Raw genomic sequence first — 17,647 nt, 5'->3', positions numbered from 1 at the left:
CAGCCTGGAACCTGGACCTGAGGGCCTGGCCATTATTACTAACAGGTTTTTATGAAATTAATGTGCAGGAGACGTCCTCTTGGCGGTGAACAAAGCAAATCAAGGGTGTTCAAGGTAGAATCATTAATCACAATCATTAGCTTGACAGCAATGATATCAAGCTAAATACTTCCTATCATTTGTCGAGTAAATGAAACAGAAAGGAAATAAAGAACTTTATCTGTTAAAAGATCACTTTAACAAGTACTTATCAATCTAATTGGCCTGCTGTTAAAAAAGGGGAATAAATGAGTGATTACAAGTTATATCGCAACTCACGCCATCCTAAGCAGCCCTCCATAGAACACACGTCTGCTTCCAGTTAGAGATACGGTCACAGATCTGGGGACCTGGGCCTTGTGCTGTGAGAGTGTAGTTTCAATTAAAAAACAATATTTATAATGATTCTTTTTCTTGGAACATCATACCAGGTAATCTATATATGTTGAATTTAGATATAGTATTGCTATTATAAAGTTTAATTGCTTAATGTGAGTGTGATTGGGGGCCCAGTATGGGTTGAATAAAAGCATTTACAATGATCTGGCTGTTCACCTTTGTTTACTGTGTATTCTTAGTTACCCATAATATTTGAATCATGTTTTCTGGATTAATAAAATAAATTTCCAGATCACTGAAGCCCAACTTAATTTCAACCATAGTTGCTGGAAATAATTCTGAAGTTTAATTACACTTTGTCTACTGAGGCAGGAAAGACTTGTCCTCATCTTTCATTTATAGTCAATTTCTGAAAATGTACCCGAAAACTCAAATAATAAACTTACATGTTAAGGGGATGGAGTGTTAAATCTTCACTTTTGAAGAACTAAGTACACGTGAAATTCCTCAGGGTGGTTCCTTGGAGAGGGATTTCCTCCTTCTGGACGCTTGCAGGCGAGGGAGCCCCTTCCCCAGGCTGGTGCCTCTTACCCCGGACTCCCCAGGCGTCTGCTTCCCCATGGCTCACACCTCCATCCCCTAGTCAGCTGTAGGGGTCTAGGAGGTGTGTCAGGAAATTTCAGACTTTCTACTCCCTTGTTAGGAGGTGGGTATATGGAACCTTTGGGGGTGATTTGGGGAAGCTGTAGCCCTATGCTCTAGCAATTCAGAGTGTGGTCCATGGACCAGCTGCATCGTATCACCTGGGAGCTTGCAGAAACATAGACTCTCAGACCCCACCCCAGACCTGCTAAATTAGCATCTACATTTTCACAGGATACCCAGGTGACCCCTTATGCTATCTGCACATCTTCCAATTCCTACATAGTCCTAACACTGGCCCTCAGCCCCAAGACTACGAGAGGGAGAGTTCTCTCGATTTCCTGCCGGGCTCCCACTGATGGCACTGTAGGATCTTGCAGGTGACTTCCATTCTGAGGACCCACAGGGTGGGGCTGGTGGAGGCAGGGACTGACAGCATGCTGCTGCTTCCGTCAGGGCCTAGTGGATTGTCGGGCCCTTCATGGGGCACTTCTTCGTCTTCCTTCTCAGTCAGCTGTGCTCTCACAGCCTGGGTTGCCGACGTACCACTTTCCCCCACAGTGGACATCTGCATTCCTGTAATGAGTTCCTTGTGCCCTTTCTTTCCTGCTGTCATTTCAGACTTCTGGGTGAGAGTAGGTAGAGAGAGAGGGAGAGGGAAGACCGCTACGCTGCAGTGGTTGCACTTACTCCTTGTTGTGTGGTTGTAACTGGGGGAGAACCTCAGGCTGGCAGGGGAGACCAGATAAGCAAGAGTGCAGTTATGAGTCAATCAAATCAGATGGAGAAGTAGGGAGGGGTGGGTGCCGTTAATGTGAGTGGGCTTTTTTTCCTCTGTCCTTGAGCTAGCAGAAATTTTTTAGTTACTTGCTGCTTCATGGATGTGATAGCCAAGGCTCTTTAATTACCAGAGAAGTGGATCTTGAGCAATGAATCATTTCCCTGCACAATTTTATGTACACCCAATCGTTGTGGTATAAAAGCGAGTTGTCAGTGCTGGTTACCAGGAGTAGAGTTGAAAGAGGTGGAGTTAACAGGAAGCTGGCAGAAATTGAGGTTCCATGGGAGCGGAGGTGATCCCAGGGAAGGGGTGTAAAAAGGCACTTTTTTTTTAGAAGCTTATAGTAGACCTAGTTCCTGGTTTCCATCCAGGTGTCTGGGATAATCATATTGCTGATAATACTAACAGTCAAAACATAATTAAACATTTATGTGCCAGACATGTTCATTTATGTTTTACATTTGCATGTATTATCTCATTTAATATTTACAGCCCTCCTGTGAGGTAGCTACAGTTGTCATTCCCTTTTTATGATTCAGGAAACTGAGGCACAAATGCACAAGGAACTTGCCCAAAGTTATGTAGCTGGTAGGGCTGTCTGGCCCCAGACCTCCTCTTGTAACTACTACATGACCAGGAGGAAGTGGAATGGGGCTGGGCTGGATTTGGAAGTAGAGAGTGAACATTTTGGGAGTATTAGATATTAAAAAGGGTCATTTTAGGAATTGTGTTTGAAAATAGAGTGAAATGAGAATTAAAAAAAAAAAGCCTGGCCTTTGTTAGGTGGAACTTGGAATAGATGCCAAGCTCTTGTTGAGGGCTGCTGGACATCATACTCCCATGGCTCCATATTAAGTGATTGCCTCTAAGCTCCAGATAGATCTTTCTAGATTCTGGTTGTGTATTGGGCTGGTACAGCAAACCACATTCCTCCTTTGCCTGCTGTTTCCCTGTTATGCTCTGTTAAGGGGGATTCTGGAAGGCTGGAGGAGAGGAAGGGACGTGCTTCCTCCTCTTTGCTGTTCTTGTCAGCTTCGTTCTAGGAAGGGTCTTTCACTCTGCTAGCAGCAGTTGGTTCCAGTCTCCAGCTTCTTTCTACATCCTGCAACCTGCCTCCTTGCATCCCTCAGAGATGCCATCACCAACCAGTCCTCAGAGGTTTGAGTCCCAGCCCCTGTGGACTCTCCTCCAGGGTCCTGAATTGCCAGCACCTGCTCCTCAGAGGCCTGGGTCCCAGCTCTGGGTCTCCTCCTCTGTTAGGTTTTGATACCGCCCCTCCCCCGCCTTTGATTCTCCCAGCCCAGGGGTGATAGCTACTTCCTGCCGTTACTCGGTATTACTCAGTCCTTTCAGTTCTCTAACACATGTTGAACCAATTCTTTATATTCAAAAATATTTGTTGCAATAACTAGTGTTGTTTCTGTTTTCCTAACTGGTCCCTGACTGATAAATTTTTCCAAGTCTTAGTGTCCTGGCAGGGGAGTGGGGAGGGAAGCTGATACCCAGGATCTATGGTTCTCAAACAACAATATCGGGGAATTGCTGGAGAAGCTGATTAAAAATGCAGATTCCAAGCCTCCAGTTGCAATAATTGTGATTTAATAGGTTGGATATGGGCTCAAGAATCTTCTTCTTTTTTTTTTTTTTTTCTGCGAGGAAGATCATCCCTGATCCTCCTCTTTTTGCTGAGGAAGACTGGCCCTGGGCTAACGTCCATGCCCATCTTCCTCTACTTTATATGGGACACCGCCACAGCATGGCTTGATAAGCGGTGCGTCAGTGCGTGCCGGGATCCGAACCTGCGAACCCCGGGCAGCCAAAGCGGAGTGCGTGCACTTAACCGCTTGCGCTATTGGGCCGGCCCCTCAAGAATCTTCTTTTTAAACAGACATCTTAGGTGTTTCTGATATAGTTACCCTGTCTCAGAGGCTTTGAGAAAATCTGCCCAAATCCAGGGCCTTCTCATGGGACTATTTCTTGGGTCTGGCTTTGTTGTCCTGGGGCTTAGAAACAAACTTTGCTTATTTTCTTTTAGTAGGATGGAGGCTGTGGATATGCTCATCTTTGACCAAAGGCCACCAAGGTTGTACGTTGCCCCTGGGGACTGAACATCCAACCCTGGTTCAGCAGAACAAGCTTTGATGTGGTTGCTGGGAGAAAGGAGCTTTCCTCCCTAATTGTGCACTGTCCACGTGTCAGGCCTTGCACTCCCAGTAAATTTGTGTCCATTCAGAGGGATACCTTTTTCTTATGTGTACAAAGGCGACATGCGTGTAGCTGAGATGGGCTGAATGGGACTGACCTCAAAGTAGATACCGGTCTTCTTTTTGCTTTTAGAGCCCTTCCCATTTCCAGGTGGCTTAAGCTTGGAGCAGTAAGGGATCGGAACCCACCACCCCACCAGGTTAGGAGATTGTACTAGAACCAAACACTTGTGTCTTTTGGCCTTTGCCAGTGGGTGTTATCTTTTTATCTCTGTGAGTAGCAGTGGATGTTTCTTTGTGGAATGTTGGCTTCTATTTGGTTGATTTAATCAGCCAAACAAGTGGGTTTTGCTGGGAGGAGTTGCACTACCCCCTCAGAGCAGAACAGGAAGTTTTTCAATCCTGCCAGATCACAGAGCTTTGAGTTTGCAGGGGGCAAGGACTTGAAAGTGACCTTTAACTGAATATAAAAATCAGATTTGCTCTGTAGGAATGTGTCCCTCCTGCAGTCCAGGGCCTGACGCAGTGGCTCCTGAGATGGATTTGGAAGGCTGTCATCGGCTCCTTTCTGTCACCTCCTCACGTTGTCGGATGTTTTATTTCACCTCTTTATACTCAAGTGGAATCATTGAAGGCCCTGCTTTATTTTAGCATGCCTCATTTTGTGTGGCTCCTACAAGCTGGGCAGTGGCCAGGGGATTCAATTTTTAAAAATGGATGTTCCCAACCTGTTCTGGTGGAACATTGCTCTTCAGTATGAGCTTTCCTGTGACACTTGACTCCAGAATTGAAACGGATATTCTGCAAATTAGAAGTGCCTTCAGGCAGATAGCTTCCCCAGGCTCGTTCCTTGAAGTTAACTGCTACCACATCCAGCAACAACTATCTATTTAAAACACATGCAGTGAGCCCTCCAGAGATAGCATACTGAGTAAAAGTGGTCTTCTTCCTTGCTTCCAGGTTATATAGCCTACCAGGGCCTAGTCTTCTTTAAGTGTAGACTCAGCTTTGAGCACAGCTTCACCTCCCCCGTCTACAGGTGGCCTCCCCATGGGTGGGTTGACATGAGTTTCATTCACTTAGCAAACACTCATTGAGGGCCTCCTGTGTTCCAGGCAGGGGCCTCAGTGGAAGGGCTGATTCTGGAAGTAATAAGGCTGAGGGAGACCGCCCAATAAGCATGTGAATGCTAGGGTGAGGCTGTTCTGAGTCCTTGGGAGCAGAGAGGAAGTGACTAACTCTGCTTGGGGTTGTTAAAGAAGGCACATCTCAAGTGGTTCATAGCCAATCCCTGGGGCTAGGTTGTCACCACCCCCCCCATCAACATAGCATGGTCTTTTTCTTAAAAAAGAAACACACATTCACTGACAGATTATATGTTTTACTCCAAGTTTCGTGTTGGTCAGTGTCAACATTAGAACTAGAATCCTAGAATCCAGCTTCAGCTTTGAGGGGTCTAACCGCTAAGTGCGTGCTCTTCAGACTAATTGTGAATTTTTTTTTTTTTACTGGCAAGTAATTATATTTACAGAGTGATTCTTTTATCTACTGAGTATCATTAAGAAAACAAAAAATGTCTAGGAGTAAATCCCAATATTATCATTTTGAATTAGATGGAAATTAGTCTGATACTTAACAGCTTGTTATCCTATATATACCACTCATCTTTAACCAGGTGTCTGGAAATTACCTGTCTCCCCTAATAATAATTTTCATTATTGATTTTCTTTATGTTAGCTAATCCCAATCCACGCACCTTCTGAGTTTAGTTAAGTATACTATAGATTTTTTTGTGGGGAAGATCAGCCCTGAGCTAACATCCATGCGAATCCTCCTCTTTTTGCTGAGGAAGACCGGCTCTGAGCTAACATCTATTGCCAATCTTCTTCCTTTTTTTCCCCAAAGCCCCAGTAGATAGTTGTGTGTCATAGCTGCACATCCTTCTAGTTGCTGTACGTGGGACGTGGCCCCAGCATGGCCGGAGATGTGGTGCGTTGGTGCGTGCCGGGCATCCGAACCCCCGGGGGCCAGCAGCAGAGCGCGCACACGCAACCGCTAAGCCACGGGGCCGGCCCTATAGATTTTTTTAAAATGTTTTTTTAAAATTGTTGCTTTAGATGTAGCTTGAAGGCCAAGGTGAGTTTATTGACGTTCATTCCAATTTGCTTCCGTACACTGGTTTCCCTCTATCTCTCTTATGATCAGAACCCCGGGCTACTTTTTATTTTTCTGTGGTATTATCAGATGGTTCTTGCTGAGTTACATACAAGCGCTGCTTTTCTTTGGTGAGGTCTGTGACCTCTAAAGGTTTTAACAATCCAGGCTTTCCTAGGTAAGGTGGTGTATCCAGCTCGGTGGTGAAATGTAAGTGTATTCACTGAGTGGCCATTTCTCCACCCCACCCTGATCTTTATTATTTTTTATAGTAAGCTCTAAATCTGCTCTGACAACCCCAGACAGAGGCTCTACTCACTGGTTCTTTTGACAGCAGCAGAAGGACATAACTCAATCAGCTTGGCTGTTACACAAACCAGGTCACTGAGGAGGGGTCACCCGTTTGTAGCTGCCTTATGAAATGTGGCCTTGCTGTGCCCGGCCTGGTGTATACACATGGTCTGTGTACTATTTATCCAGACAGGCCAGTGGTAGCGTCTGTTTTGTAAAGAAATCTGTATAGCAAATTGCACGTCACACCTGTCTCATTGTTTCTGTTCTTTGTGTTTGACTTGTGAGTTTACTGTGCACACGTTCTTTGTGTTCACATAAACACACCAAATGACAGGAGAATAGCTCTGATAGTTTTCTCTTTGTGTGAAATAGTAGGATGAGGTGGAAGGCGACATGGCGACATGTAGTAAATGAATTTGGGCCGATGTCCTGAGTACATTCACATATTATGTTGAGCCGTAGGAAATGCGACCATTTTTGATCTAGAAGAATAGCAACTTCAGATGTGTAATTTAATAAATAATTTTGAACTTGAACCATCAGGTAAGGAAGGGTACACCTTTGAAGGGAAATAGTAGTAACACAGGAAGGCAAAATATGGCCTGTGACAAGCTTTTATATTAAAAAAAATTAATTGCTAACCTTATGATATTAGGAGATCTCACACAAAATTCTGAGTTTTCAGCTTTTCTGCAAAAATCAGAATCTTGCCATACTAGGTCAGCGATCTCACAGAGTGTCAGCTGTGCCCCTGCAGAGCTCATGTGTTGTCCATTCACACCCTGGCGAGCTTCTGGCCCTCATGGGACCTGATTGGCCTCATGGGCTTTGAGGTTGGACACATGATGTAACTGGAGCACATAGAGTAAGTTGGGTAAAAAGAGAACTGGAAGAAATCATCAGCTGGACCAAAGCCATTTGTTTATTTATTACATACCACCAGCCAGCACATCTCAGAAGAATGCCTGATACAGCTCTGGACTCTGTTCACTGAGAAAGGACAGGTAAGCATAATTAAGGAGTCCTTTCGTGTGCTAAAAGATGGGCAAACTCTTGTTAAAATTTTGGCGTGGTGCTCCTCATTTAAGTAGGATGTGATGACAGAACTTCCTTCCACTGGCCACCATTCACGTCAGAGGCTAACGTAGTGCCTTTTTTGTTTGTTTTTTAAATTCTGACATTTATAGGAAGGGGTTACTGGACAATTGACTACTTCCTAACTTTGACAGAAAGACAAGTTCTTATGGACTAATATATATATATTTTAAAGTACCAGATGTTTATCGCTACATTGCTGGTATTGAGGGAAACCTGGAAATAAAGAGAATACTCATCAATAGAAGGTGGGCTGAATAAATTGTGGTACATCAACATCATGAAATATTATGTAGCACTAAAACGACAAATTGGTGGGACACCAGTTGACCTGGAGGGATTTCCCTGAGGAGTAATACTAGCTAAGATTTACTTAGTGCTTCCTATGTGCTAGCCACAGTTCCAAGGCTTTCCATGTATTAACTCATTTGATTCTCACAGCCACCTTATGAACATGGTGGTATGATCTCCATCTGACAAATGAAGAAATTGAGGTATGGAGAAGTCAAGGAAGTCATCCAAGGATAAGCAGTTAGTATGTGGCAGGGCTGGGATATGAACTCATGCAATCTGGATGGGCAAAGATTTTTAAAAATCATTTCTTTAGGTTAGATATCAAAGTACATTATCATTGAGGAGTTTAGCTATAGAATGTTAGTTCATAGCTGGTCCTGAATTCTCTGGGTTAATCTCTTATATTTTAGACTCTTAGACTCATCAGGCTGTATCAGATCTTAGAAATCATTTAGTCTTCTAGTTATCTAATTTAGCCATCCTCTTCCCCATTTTAAACCAACTGGATCTTCCTGGTAAGCAAAATGAAACTTAACCCTGACCTGGAGCTGCTTTGCCCTCTCTCTTCTCCCTTGGGTGCTGTATAAGCTACAGATATAGTCTACCTCCTTCATGTTACAGATGGGGAAATAGTCCCAGAGAACCTAACATTTATTGAGTTGATGTTTTTCAGGGATGTGAAGCACGTTGTGTTATTAAGCCTTCCAGGTAGATTTTAATATGCCCGTTTAGGAGACTGAGCTTTAGAGAGAAAGTACGCCCAACGTCACAGTGGGAATCAGTTTCAGGGTTGGATAGAATCCCTATCTCACCTTCTTTTCAAGGGTCTTACTAACCTAAGACTTGGGAACTACAATGGCCTCCCAGAGACCCTTTAGTTGAATCTTGACTCTTATTGCTATTGACTTAATTAGGAAGTTTTTGAGAACTTCTAATTTGTATGGCATAATTGACCATGTGTAATAGTGGGAGAATGACTTAGAATAGACAATGAAAGCCTTTTGTGTTAGTCAGCTCGGGCTGCCATAACAAAATACCATAGACTGGGTGCCTTAAACAACAGAAACTTTTCTCACAGTTTTGGAGGCTGGGCAGTCCAGATCAAGGTGCTGGCCAATTTGGTTTCTGGTGAGAGCTCTTTTCCCTTCCCTTCCTCATCCATAAAGTGAGGGGTTGGGCTGGATGGTCTTTAAGGCTCCCTGCACCTCTGATGTTGTTCTTGATCTCTCTTATAGTTGAAGGAAATCTTTAGGTTCAAAGTGGAATCTCCCAAATTGTCCAGTGAGTGGTTCCATTCATTCATGCTCTGACAATCTCAGGTCATGAAGCTTCCTGTTTATTCTCTCTCGAGATGAGAAGCTGCCAGTTGTTCTTTAGTCAGCTGTAGTTGTAAAGCAATAACAGTTCTCTAGTTGTATAGCTCAAATAAAAGACTTTCCGCACCACTCCCTCCCCCTTTTTAGAATTCTCATTTGTGTCGATATTCTTTCATGTGTGCTTGGAAGTCAGGAGACTTTTACAGTCAAGGACTTATCTGACTAGGAGAGGTAGCCCCATATTATATGCACTTGTTTTATCTTTTCTGGGAATTTGTTTTCATCTTTCCTGTTTTTCAGTTCCCCTGATTTGAGAATGTTTGGGGATGTGGATTAAGGAGAGAGGGATGGAATTAAGGGGAGATGTACAACACGTGCCGCTGAGAATGGCTTCCCATCGGCAGCTAGCTAATGATGTTTGTTGATTTCTCTGTTGGGTACCAGGTCCAGTGCTAACTAGTTACTTATCACTTTGCGGCTTCCTTCAGTGATGGTCTCTTGTTCTGGAGACCTTGACTGGAAAATACACTTTGCTGTCAGCAGGGCTCTTTGTAGTGTTTGGCTCTGGTATCTGGAGCATTCTGGATTGAACCCAACATGCTGTGATCTGCAGGGGCAGTGAGGCCAACCCGTGGGACTTGGAGTAGCAGCTGATGGAGCAAGCAGTGAAATTAGAGAGGGGAAGGCCTTTTTAAACAACCTCTGCCAACAACACTCCTTGAACTGAACTCTAGTGAGAGAGGCTCACTTGAACCTTTGCTGTAGGTTGTTTCTCTTTTCTTCAACCACATAGGACAGAAGAAAATATTTTCCTAGCAAGGCCAAAACAAGTGAGGGAGGGAGGAGTGTGCTCTGGCTTGTGGGAAGTAGAAAAAAGCATGGACCTTGGAGTCTGGCTGACCTAACTTGGATCCTGGCTCAGGTACTTAGCTGTGTGGGCAAGTTCTCTGAGTCCCAGTTTTCTCATGTCTAGAATGATGCCAATAATAAAAAAAAGTACATGTTTATAATGGGAATTATTTGAGTAAAGTGCCTACTGTACAGTAGGTGGTCAGTAGGTAGATATTCTTCCCCAGTGAACATGGTGGGACTTCCCTGGAACAGGAGTCTTAAAGTTGGAGACCTGGGTTTGCAGCGTTAGGGTGATCTGCTCAGGTCACCAGGTCAGGGGGCCAGGCTGATGATGAGGCCACAGGGCAGAAGAAAGGACAGAACGTCAGCTCTAAAGATCCATTTGGGCGCTTCCTTGGGGTGGGACAGCCTTGATTTGCACTAGAAGTGTCATGCCTTTCTATCACATATGTAGGGAAAGCTACTACTGATCTCTCTTCTTTACTGCCAAAAGATGCGCCACCTCCCCCCCCACCACCTTGATGATATTTGATGACTCATTTGGGAAGTAGTACCCAAAGAAAACGTTAAGGAGAAAGGTCAGTGGTCACATCTGGCCCCCTTTTGCACAGTCCTGAGCACAGGCTGTTTCTCTCATTGGCAATCTTGCAGTGGTAGAGGGTTTATGTGATTAGAATGAGATTTTTGTATTCTTTGCAGAATTGAGATGCCTTAACCTAGAGGTCTTTTTGCCCCTATGGAGTATAAATCCGATTAGGAGCTCTTTGTGCTCTGCCACAAATCATTACACGTCTACATTTTGCTCTTATAAAATATGGATAATGACATGACTCTGTCTCCTAGGAGTTTGAGTGCATTAGCTAATGATCATGAAACCTTAGAAATAGGAAATTCATATGAATGCCAAGAGCTTTTGTAATTACACATTTGCATCATTTTGCTTGGCATCCTTGAAAGTCATGCTTTCAACATGAGCGTACTCGAGTCGATTCCTGTTCTCTCTGTAGAGCAAGCTCGGAAGGAGTAAGTTCAAAGAGTGCTCAGAGCAGATAAGTTGTCACAGCGTCTCGTGGAAGCCCTGAAGTGGCTCAGGCTGGAGTGGTTTGGTTTGGGCTGAAGTGGAAGAAGAGCTTGAGATATTTCAGAGGCCCTGAAGTTAGAAAATACTGGGACCTGAGGCTGGTAATGGCTTCCGTGCAGGCCTGTGCTTAGATGCTCATGTCCCTTGCTCCTGTGACCTCAGACCCGTCACTTTCTCAGCCCTGTTCTGAGTGGCAGTAAACACGCTGAGTTGCAATGGATTCTTCTGATGTGGGTCATCTTCCTGGATTGTAAGCCTCTGGTAGGCAGATACTGTTTTTACATCCCCTAGAAAAGTCCAGTTTTTCCTCCTCCAGATAATTATTTTCCGACTTAAGAAACTCTTTTAAAAAGATGTCAAATGGTAATGTTTTGAATACCTCCAATAGAGGACTTTTTAAAAAAATAGATATTTGTTTATGAAAGGGGTCATGAATAGCAACCAGACAGTGTGCCATTTGAGAGCTGATGTTGTTTTTATTTTGTTTCAGGCAGTGGAGCTACTGCTGTGGTTCAGGCTGCTCTCTGCAAACCCAGGCAAGAACGTGTAGCAATAAAGCGGATCAACCTGGAAAAATGCCAGACCAGTATGGATGAACTATTAGTAAGTAAAATGAAGGGGATACCAGCTAGTTGCTTTTAACTTATGGGTGTGTGGAGACGGGTGGGAGAAGCAGGGAGAGGAGAGAGCAAAGGCAACTTGGTGTTATCTCCTATTTTGACACACGAATTTCTTGGAAAGCAGCCCACATGGCTTTTTCCTCCCCTTATTGATTATACTGTAGCTTCTGATTGTGTTGTGTAGGATACAGCTTACTTTGTTTTGACAAACAGTATTTTGTTCAGTCCTCATAGGCCCCAGGTGGGCATGGTCTCAGTATTGAAATTCTATTTTATAAAACGAGGGAACAGACTCAGATGACCTAAGATCATGTGATACTGAGCTCAGGGTTGGATGGCCAGCTTCCGGCCCTCGGTCTAGAATCATGACACAAAGAGGAATTACTCCCCAAACAATTTATTGGTCGTTTTGGCTTTCATAAATTGCAAAATCCCCTACATATTTCAGTTATTCAAAATACTGCAGGGTAGCTTGCATTTGACTAATAAGAGGAGTTTGTTTTTCATACATGGCAACTTGTACTTCTTATTCTAAATGAAGCTCTAAATAATGGGAGCTTGTCAGTGTGGATATGACTGTAGTAGCATTGGTTGGTTGAAGGAACATTTGCTTTTGGCTTAACTGACTCATTATTAAATAAACTGCTTGGCAAATGGTTATTAGTTGCCCAGCAAACTGTGAAGGGTTTCAGAGTTTAATCTCATAAATATAGTTGTCGTTCTGCTTGCCAATTTTCTTTTTTTCCTTTTGGCCATTTATTTGAGGATAATAGAAAACTGCAGTGGAGGAGTTAACTGATTGGTTATCCCAGCACTAATCCTAGTGCAAATATTAGTCCAGTAGTTCCATACAAGCTACAAAGTATAATGACAGTTGGCTGCAAATGAAGAAGTCTTTTGTTACGTTCTACATTGGGAATGGAATGCCATTGACAAGGGCTTTTTGTCTTTACTCAGAATATAGCTTTTATTTCGGGCTTAATTACAGTACACTATAGTATAAATTAAGTAGAAGGGTAAAGCTGTACTTTTCCAGATCTGTTTGGCCTTACATTTTAAATTAGGCTACACAGGGCGTAGATTTCACAGAGATTGAAACAACAGACTGCCAGCTAAAACTCAGATGAAAGTAAGGGCTTCCACAATTTAATGTTAATTTCAAAAAAAAAAAAAAAAACAAAAAAAAAATTTGCCTACATTTAAGGCTTTTATCCTCTTCAGAATTTCAGCTGTGCTTTGTTCTTACTGATATAATAACTGCATACTTCTATTGCTTGCTATCACGGTGACCAATCAAATTGTGCCTGTCATCCAACCGGTTTTCAAGGTCACTTCTCTGAGTGGAAAAGACGTTGAATAAACTATGGGGAGAGTCGGGTCCTGCTTCTGCCACTAACTTGTTTTATAACTCTAGTCAAGTTACCTAACAGCTCTGACCTATTTAAAAGAGAGTTGAATTGGAAGATCCCTAAGATCCCTTTAGGAGACCTCGAATTCTGTGGCTATGCTAAGTATACGTTAATTTTTTTTTTAATTTGGAGTATACATTTAAACTTATGCACTGTTTGGAAATATCACTGAAGTATTTGCCCATGATAATTGTATTTGGTTGTGTTGCTCTGTTGGAGGTCTCACAGCCATCTTTTTGCCACTAGAAGAATATTTGTATATACGGAATTTGTATAAGCCTTGTGTGTGCTTGAGTCTGACAGTTCTGGAACCAGCCTTCTGGGCCGGTGCTGTGGTCTCTGGTCTTTATCCAGCCCTCAGTTGGCCAAAGCCTCCATGTTTTCCCTCTGCTGGCTTTTTATCAGCAGTTGGCTGCCAGTGATGGTAGCTATGTAAGGGTCCCAGTGGAGATCTGCAGGGAGACAGTTATTCCAGGCCCTTCCCTCTGTTTCCCTGGGATCAGGAGGCATAGCAATGTGATTTGGAGGTACTGTAATTTAGGCAGAGCTGTCAGTGTAAGGACTGGTGCTTTTATGACTTTTTGCTTGGCTCCATTAATCTGAGATCTTAGAATTTATGAGTTTGCTTATTAGCAGTTAATAATTTATTTCTCTCATTCTTTTTTTTTCTCCCTAATGGCCATGTTGTGTTAATAGAGTATAGTATATATGCATAGTTACCTATTTTTCATTTAAAAAGGTGTATTAATTTATTGCTTTGATCTTTCCTTAATCTTGAACCTTTGAACTTTTTTTTTCCTAAATGTCACTGATTTTCTTTCTGTTTTTTTTTTTTGTGAGGAAGATCAGCCCTGAGCTAACATCCGTGCTAATCCTCCTCTTTTTGCTGAGGAGGACCAGCTCTGAGCTAACATCTATTGCCAATCCTCCTCCTTTTTTTTTCCCCAAAGCCCCAGTAGATAGTTGTGTGTCATAGCTGCACATCCTTCTAGTTGCTGTATGTGGGACGCGGCCTCAGCATGGCCGGACAAGCAGCGCGTCGGTGCGCGCCCGGGATCCGAACCAGGGCTGCCAGTAGCGGAGCGCGTGCACTTAACCGCTAAGCCACAGGGCCGGCCCCGAACCTTTGAACTTTTGATGTCTTGATATTTCTAGAGATGAGAAAGGCTGGTTCTTTAGGATGTCCTCCTCCCAAGTCCTTTTCAAACAAAAAGAAATGGAGTTCACAGTATCGGCTGCACAGTGTTGCCAGGTTTTTTGGCCTAGCTTTTGGCACGTGAGATTGTGTGGAGCAAAGTTGCTGTAATCCTTTCGATTTCTAATACTGCTGTTGCTCACACTTTTATTATCTCTGTGGGTTCACATTTTGGCAGTGTTTGGACATCCGGTATCCTAATAATCTTTTAATTCCATGTGTGTGTGTATTATGTACAGGTCAGTGCTCTGCATCAGTTCACAAACTGTGCCGTGTGTTAACTGGAAACCATTGTTCTTACAAGAAACAATGGTCACTGGACTCCTAATCTTGTGAGAGGGTTATGTCATAGAAGTCACAATTATCAACTGTTTGCTGGCTATTGGAACATCTGCCTCCTCTGCTGAAACTATATCACTTTCCACCCCTTACTCTCTGCCTTGTCCCTACCGCCTTGCCTCGACTCCCTTAGTAAGGTGAGATTTACACATAGAGGTCAGATGTGATGGCATAGAACAGTTTTGGACAGCTGGCTGTGGACTGTGCTTCTTTATGTGATGGAGGCTATCAGTAGGTTTTCCTGTGGTCATGGAGTTTGTTCCAGGTTTGGCTGGAGAAGGATTCAAGTGATTTCATGATTTCTGAAGCAAAGTGATAATTCCAGTGCCAGCTTCTCTGAGAATGAAGAGAAGAAAAGAAATGTTAGATAAGATCATTGGTGCTAAATAACTGGTAATTTAAATACAATTCATACTGTTGAAATGGGTATTGTAATATTCCTCAAAGATAATTTGGTTTAAGATCTAATATACATTAATTAATTAATCTGGTAAATACTTAACGAGTTTCTACATTGAGCTTAGGCCCATAAAAAGGATGAGTTTTGGGTGTATGTACAGGAGAACAAAGATATGTGCTCACCAAAAATTCGTTTTATTTTAACAGCAATTAGATTAGTAAACCCTAGAATACATATTTTCCTTGGCATCACATGAATAACATTTAGTTCATCTAAACTAATTATTTTCTATGTATTCTTTTACATTTCCATATATTTTGGACCTTGGCCTTTAACTAGGTATGATGATCTTGGTGGTTAATTTTCCAGGAGCCAAGGGGGTGTTTACTGGTCTGTTCTAGATTCCTGACCATCCGAACCTAGATGCTTTGATAATTTCTGAGATTGGTTAATCCCACATTAGTTGTTAACTCCATATTTGTTAATTCCACAGTGGTGTAAATGACTGATTATAATTAGTTTAACACTCTCTGGGAGATATTTATAGTTTTAGAGCAGAACTTGTTAACTCCATAATTATTCAACCCTACTAGATGCTAGGCGCTGAGTTAGGTGATAGGAAAACAAAGAGAGTTTGTTTTCCTTCGGGAGCCCTTGAACTAGTAAATGAGTCTCTTCATTTTTGTATTGGGTTGGTGAGATTTTTGAGCTAGAGGTATCTTTCTGCACCTTCTCCTCTATTTGCTAGAAATGGTTTAGCAGATGGATAGGTTCTCTGATGTGTATTCCGTTGAGGCAGTTCTTGCTTTCCAATAGGCGTTTAAGACTTGCCAAATGGGTCTGAGCCACTGTCCTGAAGATTAGTGTATTCTCTGTGAAGGTGGCCTTGAGGTTTTGTGAAAGAGCTTAGTTCTCTGGTTTGTGGTCAACCTCAAAGGGTAGGGATGCTACTCGAGGGCACACTTGGCTTCCCTTAAAATCCATTACATGAGTGAAGAATTAATCTGCTTTTTCTGAAGTCATCTGTCTTTTCAGTCTCTATCACCAGGTGACAATGAATTTCATAAATGTGAATGGTCCTTCCTTTTATTTATCCTAAAACCCACTTTTTCCACCCTTCTGGGTACTCTCCTTTTTTTTTTACCCAGGGATTGATAAACATCGTGGTTCATCACCATACTTGACTTTATGATTTTTAGATATTAACCGTATCCTTCTCAATTTTTTTCTCTAGACTCAAGTTCTCATATTTTCAGTCTGTCTTTGGTACCTAGTCACAGAAAACTGAGTAGCATTTTCTCATTCCTTCGCATACATCACAGAACTTAGGAGTGGGAGAGCTGTATGTGTAGGAGAAATCATGGCCCTGGGGCCAGGCAAAGTGCTTGTTTCTTAAAAAAAAAGAAAGGAAGAGAATATCTAGTTAAGTAATTACATTATGAAATAACATGTAGTGATCATTAAAATATTTTAGCTTGTGATGGGTCACAAATGTGAGCAAAGTCATTTCACAAAGCAATGGCTACAGGGTAAATGATGAGTGCTGAAACTTGTGATGGAGGGAAAGGAGCTCCCGGGGTCAGAGGGCCCATGCTCTTCACTGCCATCCTGGACTTCGGACGAATCGGTTTCCCCTCTGGTCCTCAGTCTCCTTGTTGGTTCAATGAAGAATCATACTTGATGGCAAAAATTTATTTTTGTCACCGAAGTTCTATGATTCTGTGTATTTAAAAATTAATTCTTTTAATGAAATTGCTTTTTAAAAATCGCTTGAACAAAAACACTAATTATTAGCAAATGATGCTTTGTAATTTAGGACAGAGTCAAGTCACTCCAGTATTGTGGTGTAACAATAAAAACCCCCTGTAAATTCCTAGATTTGGGTACATGGTGTGCCATCTGTTTCTGCTGTGTAACTAGTGAAGGTTTCCCAGTCTTGAACTGGGAAGATTCTGGCATATGCCCTTCTCTTCCTGTATCATCTTTATAAAGATATTTTACTCTATCATCTCACTGATAGTATTCATAGATAAGTCAAGAGCTTTCGTTCCTCAGAACAAAGACGCTGTCCTAATTTTGCTTTATGCTATAGTGTTATTTTATTGATTATTTCTCATTTCTCTTGATCTGCTGTTCCCTCCGTTCCCCCCTTACTGCCCCCCCTTCTCTCTCCCTCTCCCCCTCCCTCTTCCCCCTTCCTCTTCCTCCTCCCTCCCTCCCTCCCTGCCTTCCTCCCTTCCTGCCTTCCTCCCTCCCTGCCTTCCTCCCTCCCTTCCTTCCTTCCTTCCTTCCATCCTTCTCTTTAGAGGAATGAATTACCTATGATTTGTAGGTTATTTTGGAGAACAGAGCTCTAGATATTTACTTTCCCTGATGGTCATTTGAGAGAAGAGTTTAGTTATCCCCTAATTGTTATGTGACACAGGGTCATCTTTTTAAAATTAAATTATGGTACGTGAGGACCTCTGAGCAGTTCCTCTAGTCAGAAGTGTTTTTTTTTTCCTTTTTCTTTTTTGAGGAAGATTGGCCCTGAGCTAACGTCTGTTGCCAATCTTCCTCCTTTTTTTCTCTTTTTTTCTCCCCAAAGCCCCAG

General features: G+C 42.6%; 1 protein-coding gene across 1 annotated transcript in view; it reads left to right on the top strand.

The window, feature by feature from the left end:
* The window catches only part of STK39 (serine/threonine kinase 39), a 278,513-nt gene that overhangs the window by 47,227 nt on the left and 213,639 nt on the right, over positions 1 to 17,647 (top strand). Inside the window, exon 2 of the mRNA XM_087435340.1 lies at positions 11,582 to 11,694. Within this exon, the coding sequence (XP_087291466.1) occupies positions 11,582 to 11,694 (113 nt within the window). The remainder of the gene's footprint in view (positions 1 to 11,581; positions 11,695 to 17,647) is intronic.

The sequence above is a fragment of the Ceratotherium simum genome, chromosome 9, assembly GCF_057802395.1.
Source record: "Ceratotherium simum simum isolate JZ-2026a chromosome 9, ASM5780239v1, whole genome shotgun sequence".
In the NCBI taxonomy this organism is placed as follows: Eukaryota; Metazoa; Chordata; class Mammalia; order Perissodactyla; family Rhinocerotidae; genus Ceratotherium; species Ceratotherium simum.
This window is presented reverse-complemented; position numbering and strand designations above follow the sequence as displayed.